The sequence below is a fragment of the Thermothielavioides terrestris genome, chromosome 4, assembly GCF_000226115.1.
Source record: "Thermothielavioides terrestris NRRL 8126 chromosome 4, complete sequence".
NCBI lineage: Eukaryota > Fungi > Ascomycota > Sordariomycetes > Sordariales > Chaetomiaceae > Thermothielavioides > Thermothielavioides terrestris.
The window spans coordinates 1-12,379 of NC_016460.1; the positions used below are offsets into that span (position 1 = coordinate 1).

General features: G+C 52.2%; 3 protein-coding genes across 3 annotated transcripts; all 3 read right to left on the minus strand.

The window, feature by feature from the left end:
• Nucleotides 1-4,404: 4,404 nt before the first annotated feature.
• Nucleotides 4,405-6,130, minus strand: THITE_2145700 (uncharacterized protein; the record flags this gene model as incomplete). Its single annotated transcript, XM_003654867.1, has 4 exons — nt 4,405-4,528; nt 4,583-5,259; nt 5,335-5,829; nt 5,903-6,130. The coding sequence occupies 4 exons, from the start codon at nt 6,128-6,130 to the stop codon at nt 4,405-4,407; spliced, it is 1,524 nt and encodes a 507-aa protein (XP_003654915.1).
• Nucleotides 6,131-8,175: 2,045 nt separating this feature from the next.
• On the minus strand, nt 8,176-9,114 carry THITE_13940 (uncharacterized protein; the record flags this gene model as incomplete). The annotated part of the gene is made up of 3 exons (XM_003654868.1): nt 8,176-8,309; nt 8,377-8,607; nt 8,691-9,114. Coding segments are annotated over 3 exons (789 nt in total), but the record flags the coding sequence as incomplete, so codon positions are not given.
• Nucleotides 9,115-10,123: 1,009 nt separating this feature from the next.
• THITE_2090091 (uncharacterized protein) lies at nt 10,124-11,794 on the minus strand (the record flags this gene model as incomplete). Its single annotated transcript, XM_003654869.1, has 1 exon — nt 10,124-11,794. The coding sequence occupies one exon, from the start codon at nt 11,792-11,794 to the stop codon at nt 10,124-10,126; it is 1,671 nt and encodes a 556-aa protein (XP_003654917.1).
• Nucleotides 11,795-12,379: the final 585 nt, after the last annotated feature.

Genomic DNA, 12,379 nt, shown 5'->3' on the forward strand with positions numbered 1-12,379 from the left:
CCCTAACCCTAACCCTAACCCTAACCCTAACCCTAACCCTAACCCTAACCCTAACCCTAACCCTAACCCTAACCCTAACCCTAACCCTAACCCTAACCCTAACCCTAACCCTAACCCTAACCCTAACCCTAACCCTAACCCTAACCCTAACCCTAACCCTAAGTAACCCTAACCCTAAGTATAGCGCTTCTAAAAAAGGTTATTGCTGACATTCCTAGTGCTACTATACTATAGTACAGCAGTGATATATTCCAAAAAGGGTTATTGCTAACATTTTGTAGGTCGCACTTATCAAAAAAGGGTTATTGCTAATATATTGTAGAGCTGTTTTAGGAGCCTCGCTAAAAAGGGTTATTGCTAATAGGAAAAGTGGAGCCGCTAGTCTTGGCAGCCTCCTTTAATTTCTTAAACACCTCAACTTTAAAAATTTATAACTAATTAACAAAAATAGATATAAGAAAGCAGACTTCAACTCTAGATAGATTGTAGATAGCTTAATGTATTTTAGAGGTTTTTATAAATTTTGTTGCAAGTTTTAGCCTAACCCTAAGCACTATTTGGCAATGGGAGTCTCTAACAACGAGTACGAAGTTGCTAAGGACAATGATAAAGCGCTAAACAGTAATATAGTGTAAAAGCATTTGGAAGCTCTCTTTACATATAAGTATATAGAGGGAGAGTAGCCTCTCTAATATATACTTAGAATCTAGTATCCTAATATTAGTAACGTTATATCTGCCTATATATAGTGTAAGGAAGTATAGTAAGTTCTATATATTATATCTAAGAATAAGGCCGTTATAACTAATAACGATTAAGATGCCTCTAACGACGATAGAGCTAAGTACACTAGCGACGAAGAAGACGTAGCTACTGAACTATATTGTATTTTAGAACTCTAGGAGACTTGTATATCCTATAGATATTCTCGTTACTTTATAAAAGCTGTGAATAAATATATTGTAACTATAAGCGAAGTACTTATTTACGTATATATAGACTTTGGCTATAATGAGGAATATATAGCTAAACTTATAATATAATTCGTTAGATTCTATTGTATAGTCTTAAAAAAGGACTTTAGTAATAAACTTGTTAGTTTTACGTATAACTTATATATTTATAGAATTAAAGGTATAATTAAAAAGGCCTTTAAAGAGTTTTAGGAGACTAGTATAGTTATTGCGAGCTAGATACTAATAGCGATTAAGATCCTTGCTTTACAATATATCTTACCTAAAGGAGAGGGCAACCCTATAATCAACGTAATATTAGAAGAGCTTAGGCTTGCATATTATAATAACGCTAGAGCTATAGATATAGTAAACAGTGCTAGCTATATAGTTACTATAAGCGATAATATAATTAAATCTCTTTAGGTAGATATAAAAGCTATATAAGTGTTTATTAAGGATCTGCTATAGTTTACTTAGAAATACCGAGCTTACATTAAAGAAGTCGAGAAAATTGTAGTAGAATCGGCAAAGTATATTAGCACCTTAGACGTAAATAGGAAAGTTGGTAACGTAGACCTTAATAGCTTTACCTTCTAGGGCAACCTAGACGATATATACCTTTATTAGATAGGGAAAATTAGCGATATACAATTGGCTTACGATAAAACTATAATAGAACTCTGTTATATAGACAACGTACTTCGAAAGGAGATTAATACCACTATTCGAATAGTAGTAAATATATACAACGACGTTTATATAGGGCTAGTGTAGTGTATATAGGATATTGAGCATCGCCTTTCAACTATTGAGTCTCGAACTATTGTAGTAGATTTATCCGTTATAAAGATAGACGTTGCAAAGTAGGCTACTATAGCTATCTAAACTATTAGACGCTAAGAGGTAGCGCCTAAGGTTAGCTATACTATAACTATAATGATTGTATACTCTACTAAGACTATATAGCCGCCTACTTAGAGAACGTCTACTAAGGTACTTGTCGTTAAAGCTACGTTGCTAGTTGTATCGACAACGTTAGCTAAGACATTGTAAAGCTAGTATAATAAAAGTATCTATTCAACGTTAGAAGCTAAAATAGCTAAAGTCACTGCTACTAAGTATTAGTATAAAGTAACTATTGACGATAAGGTATAGGAGACGTTGATATATCCTTCTAAAAAACTTAAGAAGACGCTTGCTTCTACTAAATGTAAAATAGCAATAAAGGTATCTAAGGCTAGAAGAGACGACCTTTATATTAGTGATAATATAGTCGATCTCGATAAGTAGAATAAATAAATAAATATATTACAATAGAAAACTTTGCTATAGGACGAAATAACAGATATAAAAACCTATATAGGGTATAATATAGATTAGTTTCCTTTCTTTTCTATATACTTATTTATTTTATATTAAGTTCTATAATAATGGCGAGGACCCTATCTTTTCTTTTTATCCTTAGGCACTTGTTACACGTAATTGTAGTAAAGCTATCTATGACTATACTATAGTTAGGGGTGACGAGCGTTCCTTTAAAAGGGGAACTTTACTTGGAACCCCTTTGTAGGAAGATAGACTATATTAATATACTTTTGTAATATATACTAGTGTTTAGGAGTGTCGCCTTATTAGCTGATGAGGCTGAGAGGCATTTATCTTTCTTACCCTTATACGTTTACCGCTAGATAGTTACCAAGGACTATTGGTGTGTAATATATAGCTATCTTATATACGACTTAGGATAGTTTATACTCGTCGCTAACGTTATATCTATAAATGGTCCTTAGCAATGTCTAAGTTTAGAAGCGGTCCTCCCCTATATCTCCGAGGAAGAGCACTAGCCCTATTTCTAGAACTAGGAACCGGTCTTATAGAATGTCCGACTCTATTCGCTCCTACTTAGGTCTAGGTTGTTTTCGTACAGTTTTGACCTTCTTTCTTATAATATTCCAAAGAAACAAGAGGGCAGTAGCTTAGACCCTTATTAAGATAAAGAGGCAGTTGAGAACGAACCGCTTTGTATCTTGTAGGTCAGCTTGCCTATCTAGATATTTGATATAGATCGATTACCTAAGATAGGGAACCTTAATAAGTTACCTCCAATGTCTAAAAAGTAGGCTCGAGATCGTTATAAGACGAAGTAGGCTAGATATATCTAGCTAGCGGTTAAAAGTTATTTGTAGATCAAAGTTACTATAATCGTTTAAACTTAGACTTATAGCCATTGGAAATGCATTTTCCTCTCTTAGCTAGTGGAATAGGATGAGAGCGAGAGTCTTAGGGGAGATAGTAGAACAATCCTTTCCAACCCTGACTTAGACACCCTATACTCTATCGACTAGGCAACAATCAACTTGGTCGTAGTGCCGTCCTCGAAAACGGTCCTTAGTTGGGTCCATTCCTGTGGAATGGGCTTTTGGGGATAGTACAGTTCGTCGCTATCGAGGTCAATGTTGTATACGTTTAATTCGCCCAAAGACGGAGAGCGAACTCGTCGAATATACCTATATAACGTGCTTCTAGCGCTATATATGCGGAAACTTGGCGTCGACTTAGAACTAGACTCGCTTACGCTATCGTCTAGCTACGCGAAGTCGGCCGTAGTCGGCGTTGCAGCCCCACTTTGTGTTTTGTCCTCAATATGAGGTTGTCGTGTAGTGGTAGCGCTATCATTCGGCTTGACCTCCATAGCTAGTAAGGATAGCGCTGAAAATGAATCTTTGACCTTACTAGGCTTACTTGAAAATAGAATAAAATGATATAAAAAAAGGAGGAACATAGAAGGCAGCGTAAACGAAATTATACTTAGCCAAAGGTATTTACAGAAAGGTGGGAAAGATTTTTCGGTGTAGGATTGTGAGAGCAATAGAGCAGCTAAACCCTTTGCTTTAAAAGGATGGGATGCATCTGTGGGCAGCCCCTCACTGAGCCTGCCTTGCAGTTTACAGCTGCAGATAAGAAAGTGGGGCAGTGGGGGAGGCTTGAAACCACTCAAATCTGTGGGTAGGGATTTGGAGAGCGGGCTGCGAAAGCGCAGCTGCATGTGCTGTACCTAGAGGCCAGCCCTTCCAAAGCTGAATCAAACCACCTTTCCTGTTAGGTACACTTTGGAATCTCAGCTCAAAGTCGACCACGAGGCCCAGAAAGTCATTCCTGAGCTTAGATACAACGTCTTGGCTAAGAAGACGGCGCGAAGCTCAGTTGGCGGGACAGACCTGAAGTGATTCCACTCTAGCTTGACCATAACTAGGTATGATTCAAATTGAGGCGATACTCTTTAGCAGTTTGGGAAAAAGAACTCGAGTCGTCCTCCCCCTAATCATCGGGCGCGGCGCCGGAGTGACTGTGCGAACCCCGCCATGCCTCGCCCGCCCCGATGAATCCTCATCAAAACCCTGCAGCCGGCGCCGTCGCGATAAAACCCCAACCTCGGAGCGACATCCCCTCAATGCCAATTCGCTCCGCGCCACTGCAATACCATAGTGGGAATGATACCGACAGCTGCGATCAGCGCAATAACAATACCAGCACCGCCAGCCCAGCCCACGTTCTCAAACATCTGTGGGAACCTGATGGGGGTTAGTTTACATCAGTGACCATCGAGTGGGGGGGGACTGTCATACCAAAAGGGACCAATGAAGCCCCAGACCTGACGAACGAAGGTGATGAAGACGCCGACACTGGCGGCGTCCGGGCGATAGCAGTCAACAGCATAGGTGACGTTGACAGTGGTGACAATCTGGTTCCCGGCGGCGGCAATTGCAGCACCAACAATGGGGGTAATGTTCCAGCTATTGCCAGCATTGCCGGTCTGCACACAGAAGACAACAACGCCACAGATGGTCAGAGCGTGACCAATGTAGCTGAGCCACAGACGGTACTCGGGAGCCGGGTACTGTCCTGATGTCTTCTGCCGCAGCAACATCCAGCGATCGGAAATGAAACCACCAATCTGCTCGCCTAGGATGGACCCAACCACAACACCCAGAAAGTTCAATCCGACCTGTTGCGTATTCAAGCCGAACTGCTCTGGGAAAACCTGGGGCATCTCGATGGTGAGCATGACGCTGCCCCATAGGAAGATCATAGCATAGGCGGCAGCGGGAATCATGACGCTGGGCTTTGCAGCATAGCTGAGGGGTTGGACGAAGTCCCACAGACGTAGCGGGGTTGGGTCGATGCGGCCGAACTTGAAAAGGCTCTGCTTAACGCTAGTCACCTCATGTGTAGCACTCTCGCCACGCATATACAGGGACTCGGCGCCGAAGAAGAGGTAGAGGATGAATTGAACGCCATTGACCTGTAAAGACGCCAGTGTCTCGCGTTAGTAATGTGGACCACACCAAATGCAAGTAGGAAGAAGTAAGGAACGCACAATAGCGAGGATCCAGTAGATCCAACGGTATCCAACGCGTATAGCAACGAAGCCAAAGATGAAAGGCGCGATGGGGACACCAATGGTCACCATCAAGGTCCAGTATCCCATGCACCGCGCGCGGTCCTTCTTAAAGAACGTCTCGGCAACGGTAGCGCTGCCGATCGCGGCAGCCGGGCTGATAAAGAAGGCAGTAATCGCCCGGCACAGACCCATCGTAGCGTACGAGTGGCTCTCGGCGCACCCAACGTTTCCGACCAAGCTGCAGAGCACAGACAACAGGAATATGGGCCGGCGTCCGAAGCGGTTGCATAACGGTCGCCAGAAGAGGGGCGCTCCACCAAGGACGGCGATGAACAGCGAGACCAGGTAGCTGGTACGTTGCAGGCTCACGCCCAAGTCTGCCGAGATGTCGACGAACGCTGACATGATGGACGCGGCGGTAAAAGTGCTCATCATAGCATGGAAAGCGACGAGAGTGAGGTTGATGGTTTTCTATTGCAACAGCAACATCATGTTAGGTACTCGCCAATCATCGAGGCAGGCCAACAAACAGAAAAGCGCATACTCTCCAGCCCGACCAATTGTACGGGTCCGCGTCGTTCATATCTGGGATAGGGTCCAGATCCAGCGTGCCATGGCGAGCCAGCAGATATTGACGGTGCTCTTCGGTGAGAAGGGCGACACGGTCTTCGACGTAGAATGCCTCGGGCTTCGATGCCTCGATAGCGCTGGGGTCCGTGGGCGGTCCCTCGACATGCTGTGCTGTGTTATTCGGCGCGTCCAGCTTGTCCATGTTGGGCAGAAGGTCGTCCACAAAGCAAACCAGACAAAGAGAAGACAAGATCGGGAAACAGGAGTGTTCGGTAGCTCCCGAAGAAAAGTGAAGCAAAAGAGCAGCTGCACTCTTCGACACTTATAACCACCCTTGTGCTTCTCGGACCAAACCCCTATATTGGTCAGTTATCCCCGTACCTTGAATCCGGGGGCGGGGGCGAAAGTGGGTTGCTTGCCTACCTGCTTTTGGCAACCAGTCTCCATTCTCAGACCAGTAAGGGGCAGGTGGAACGCGGGGTATCGGTGGAATGGAAACCGGACAGGGCTGCACGCCGGGATGTGGGAGAAGACATCTTGGACAGGGTTACCAGATTTCCCGGGTGTGCTCTGGACAAGGCACTGTTGGACGGTGGCCACGGCACTTCGCTTCGATGTGACTTACAAAATGCTAAGGCACTGGAATGATGGGTAGCCCGGGGGCGCAATGGGCTGTTTCGAGAGAAATGGTGTCTCATTGTCACGCTTGGTCGTGTCTGTTATAGTAAAAGGTAAGGCAGCAAAGGAACCAACCAAGCTTAGCGGATTCTGCAAATGCTCTTTTGCTTGAAGCAATGCTGACAGATGAAGCCCCAATGGTTAGCACAGTGTCCACATCGACGTGTTGTACTGTAGTCTTCGCTTCCAACTTCCGGGGTAGTAGTGACCGTCGGATATTTTATCTTCCAACAGGCATCTAGGAGCGTGGCACTTCTTATTGATATGGACGGTCTGGCCCATTCCCTCCTCTGCCGAATCGCCACCCTCAACACCACATGCGCTAGTGTATATGCACATGCAGGAATCAAAAGAGAGACGCCGCTTCTCATTGATAATGTTTGTTTAGGTATGATGCCTGCTATCATCTCGTCCTATGCCACAAGCGGGCAGTACATCGTTAAGACTCCCTCTTTGGGGTGTACCTGTTGGAACCGCTGCGCGGGATCGGCCAGAATGGAGCTATCACGATGCAGGCGCTCAACAGTGGATGTGCACACGTGGTGTTGAACGGGTTGTATTTAGGCAGACTGTGGAAGAGAGGGCGCAGGTTGGGCGGTAGTTGGGCGCCCAGCCTGGTGGATCCTAATCTCGGTGTAGGTTCCAGCCCGGGGCGCCGGGCTGGGCCGAGTCCATGGCTCCGGTTCTGACACTACCTGCGCGTCTTCACTTGTATTTAGCCAAGCTTGGGAGTTCCAAGTTGAGACAGATGACGGGGCACAACTCTCTGCTCTCCGTCAGCCCAAAAACACGAACTCGCTGCCGTTTTCGACTTTGTTGGATTGTGAGCATAGATGCTCGGTCTACGCAGAGCCAATGTCTGTCTGCTCTTTGGCCCGTTTAGCAAGTTCCGATAGTTACCTCTCGTGGTTGGTACGGAGGTCAACGTAAGAGACTGCTCAACTTGCACTCGCGGCATGACCTGAGAGATTTATGCGGCTAGGAAAACCCACGTGTTAGCTTCGAATCCGGCCCATGACACCGTGTGCGTTTCACGGTTTTGTCCAACTAACTACGAAGCAAACGCTCACCCCAGGAAAGCCGAGACAGCACTCGGGTTCCTACCCCTCTTTAGCATTGTGAAGTGATTAGCCTCGGCAATCCTCTCAATCACCAGTTCTCCTTGCGCGCCAAGAAGGACATCCCACGAATTGGGCCCGAAGTCAGTGCGGTTCTCCAACAGCCACCGCATCTCCCTCGGGTCGTCGTCGCGATATTCCGGTCGCGGGTCTCCAGCCTCCTTACACACGCCGTCCTCGGCCCAAAGCAAGTACGTCCTTGGCGGCAGTAAAGCCGCTGAGGGTCCGACTGCTCCTCTCTCTCGCAACGACTCTTCCCACGTCACGGGAACGTAATGGTCAAGCGCCTCCACGAAGGCCAAGAAGTGGACGAGCAACAACTCGGGCACCTTGGTGCTGCCGCCGGTGTCGCTGTGGGGATTATCCATACCGAACACGCCCGCTGCGTCGAGGAAGTCGTACAGCCTAAGCGGCAACTTCCCAAGCCCGATGGGCCCTGGTGAATCGAGCAGAATCGGCCGAGGATGACGCCTAGGATGGGATCCTTGTCCGCCTGGGCGTCTTCGAGCCGTTTGAGGATCACGGTTCCCACGCCGTCGGCGCGACAGTAGCCATCGGCCCCGTCATCAAAGGTATTGCAGTTGCCTAACAGACGGGTTGTTGGGGATACTTCGTCAGCCTGCGGTCGCCAACGCGTCCCTGTATGGCTTACCTGTTCTCGACAGGAAGTGGCCCCGGTCCAGGCCCGCGAAATTGTCGGGATTGGTCATAACGTTGGTGCCGCCGGCAATGGCGGTGTCACAGTCGTTCCGCCAGAGCGAGTTGCAAGCCATGTGAATGGCCGCCAGGCTGGAGGAGCAGGCCGTGTCTATGCTAGCACTCGGTCCGCTGATCTTGAAGTAGTAATTTAGTGGGCCGGGCGTGAATGCCCTGTTTCCGCCTGCTCTCGCCGATGTCGCCGGTCAGCCGCCGGATCCAAGCCGGAGGCGCAGAGGGGCAGAGGGCCCTGTGCCGGGCGCGACATACCTGGGATGAAGAACGTGTCCACGTTTTGCCCGCTATTCACCTCCCTCCAGTTGTCGCTGGCCATGCCGTAAAACACACCCACGCGCTCTCTCCGTGTGCTCGGCGTCCGGTCCGGCACCGCGCCCGCCATATCGAGCGCCTCGTACACCGTCTCGAGCGCCAGCCGTTGCCCCGGATCCGACTGCTCGGCCTCCTTGGGAGAGATGTTGAAGAACCTCGCGTCGAACAGCCCGGGATCGCGAATCCAGCACCCGTTGAGCACTTTGCTCGTATTTTTACGCCGCCCCGTTGCGTCGTAGTGCCGCCGCGCGTCGAAGCGTTCCTCGGGGACCTGTCGATGCACATCCAGCCCGCGGTAGAGCAGGTCCCAAAAGGCAGAGAGGTCGGCCGCGTCCGGGAAGCGGCCGGACATGCCTATTATGGCGATTTTTGACTCGTGGGGCCGGCCAGTGGGGGGGGGACGGCGAGGCGGCGGCAGTGCGCGGGATGGCGTCGCCGATGCTCGTGTCGATGGTGCAGCAGCCTTTGCACCGGGCATCGAGAGAAGAGAGGATGCCAGTGCCGAGTGACGTTCCAATGGTCAGGAGGGTGCATGATGCGAGCGCATTTGGCCCTTCAAAGAGCCGCGCAATGGCGCGGGAGACACTGGTCAGGTCGGGCGGCAGGATGAGCATGTCCTCGGACGGCCCGGCGGAGGAGTTTCCCGAAGGTCAGCGCCTCGACGACGTTGCCTGACGAGCCGGAAATGATCGGGATTGTCGACGGCCAGCTGTGCGTACCCGCGATCCCGTCCAAAATGCCGTCAACGTCTTCTTCGCTGAAGAGGCGAGGAGCGTGGTACGGCGGGTGGACGGCAACCGCTGGCGTTCTCGTGGAACACGGAACCAGAACTTTCCATCCATCCAAGACGTCAGTTCCATGTCCGCACTACGAGACAGGCTGGCTCCTCGCCCCTCCAGCTGCAGAGCCCCCACGATCCCAGTGTCTCGGTGTGGCAGCTTGGGAGAGAGTCAAGGCAGTGAGCAAAGCGCAGGGTCGACGCGGGGAGCGAGTTCACGTCCTCGCAACCTCAGCTGGCCGCTGCAACCGCCGACAGCATCAACCCGAGGTCTGGAAGGTCGTCGGCGTGCTACTGCGTTGCCCTCCAGCTATCCACCAGGGCCACCACGCTGCGCGATGGAAGGACAGAACCTTCAAGTCACAGATCAGATTATGCTACTGACGAGGGAAGTAGAGAAGGACCACTACCCACGTAAGCGCTCAGGACAAGGGTTCACGCAGGCCGCACATTATCCTCGTAACAATAGCGACGGTTCTAGGCTAGGAATTATTATCTGCTCTAGGATACAGCTAATTTCAATACATGGTATCTAGCGGAAGCTTACAACCTCTACCCCCCCCTAACATCTCCGAGCCCTCACGTATCCGCCCCGTCAATGCACCAACTCCTTGTCCTTGACGCTCTTCCACTCGACGCCGAGCGACGGCAGGACAGCAAAACACGCCGCTGACAGGCCGACGTAGAAGTAGTTCCGCAGGGCCGCGTTGTACTGGACCAGCACGGGGCGCAAGATGTCGGCGGGGATGACGCTGCGCAGCTCGGTGGCGCCGGTGGCGACGACCCGGGCGACGTCGAGGCCGTCAAAGCTGCTGAGCCGGCTCTGCAGAGCATTGGTGAAGACGGACTGGCCGATGCAGACGAAGACGGCGCCGCCGAGCGACTGGGCGAAGAACATGAGCGACACGCCCTGCGGCACGTCCTTCTGCTGCAGCACGACCTGCGCGGCCAGGCTGGCCAGCTGCATGCCCTGGCCGATGCCGAGCCCGAGGATGATCTGGTAGCCGATCCAGGTGCGCGTGGCCGTATCGAGGTCCAGGGTGGTCAGCAGGCCGCCGCCGACGGCCATGAACACGACGGAGGAGAAGAAAACAGGGTTGAACCAGCCGGCGCCGTTGATGAAGCCGCCCGAGACCATGGCGCCGAAGACGAGCGACAAAACGAGCGGGAGGGTGTCGATACCCGACGCGACGGCGTCGGTGCCGCGAATGCCCTGGAACCAAATCGGCAGGGCGATGAGGAAGGTGATCATGACGGCGCCGATGCAGCCGGCGAAGAGAGTGCCGAGCCAGACGTTGCGCTGGCGGAAAAGCCGGGGCGGGACCGTCGCGTTCTCCTGCTGCCAGACCTGGATGGCGACGAAGGTGATGAAGAGGACGCCCGCGAGCACGAGGAGGGCGATGATGCGCCCGCTGTTCCACGCGTACGTGGAGCCGCCCCATTGGAGGGCCAGGAGCAGGCAGACGACGGACGGCAGGAAGACGAGGTTACCGAGCGGGTCGAGCTGTCGGACCTGCTGCGCGGCCGGGACGGGCTGCTTGGGCGGGCGCTTGGGGAACATGAAGACGAGGGCGGCCACGGCAGCGCCGCCGACGGGCAGGTTGAGGTAGAAACACCAGCGCCAGGTGACCCGGTCGGTGAAGGCGCCGCTGATGAGCGGGGCGATGACGGACGAGATGCCGAAGACGGCGCCCATCATGCCGACGTAGCCGGCCCGCTTGGACAGCGGCGTGACCTCGGTGATGAGGATGGTCGAGCCCGAGTAGATGCCGGCGGACCCGGCGCCGGCGATGGCGCGGCCGAAGATGAAGGCGATCGAGTTGGGGGCTACGCCGCAAATCAGCGAGCCGACCTCGAAGAGGAAGATGGCGCTCAGGTAGACGGCCTGGGTGCTGTAGAAGGTGAAGATGCGGCCCCAGAGGAGCTGGGTGGCGCAGCTGGTGATGAGGTAGGCGCCCGCATACCAGCCGACGTCCTGCAGGGCGTGGAAGTCGTCGGTGATGCGCGGCACGGCGGTCCCGATGATGGTCCGGTCTAGCGCCACGAGAAACATGGCGATCATGTTGGATAAGATGATGACGGCCAGCCGGAGGCCGTGCGGGTACCGCGACTCGTCTTCAGGGCCGCCGCCGCTCCCGCTCTCCTTGGCCTGCGCGTCCGGAGCCGTGTCAGGAACCGCATCGCGAGGCTCGTCGTGGGAGGTGTTCTGGGTCGGGTCGGGCCGGTCGGGGAGTCCCTTCTTCTCGCTAATTTCGTGCCCATCCATGCTTAGGATTCGTCGAATTTCTCGCAGCAGAGTCGATGTGGGAAGAGGGAAGGCGATATGGGTTGGTCTTTGGAGTTGAACATGCAGACAGCTCCCGGCGGTGGGTTTGTGGTTCTTATTGCTATCCCGGCGTGGGGCATGGCCGGGCATGCAGGCTGCCGGGAGGGAGCGTCGAGTGGCGGGCCTCCATCATGCGGTCCCGGCCGAGCAGGAGAGAGCGGCGCCGGCCACTGCAGCGCCCTGCACCACCTCCACCGCGGTCCCGCGCCCCCGGGTTCATTGGCCCCATGCTGATCGTCATGGTGGACGGGAGAGACGGGAAAGGAATGTTTGATGGGACGAGCTGGGCGCTCGCTGACTCCCAGCCAGCAGCGACGTCTTGGCATATCCGTTCTGGCGGCGCGAAGCGAGGGAGATCGCCGCGAGAGCGGTCCCGCGGTGGGTACCGTCTGGGAGGAAGGCCAGCGTCTCATTGGTAGCTCGGTCTTTAGCAATCCCCGTCATACGCTGAGCGGGAGTAGGCTGCGCATCGATCGCCCGAGCGCCCCAGCCCGCACCAACAAAGGGTTCCACGTACCCAGATCT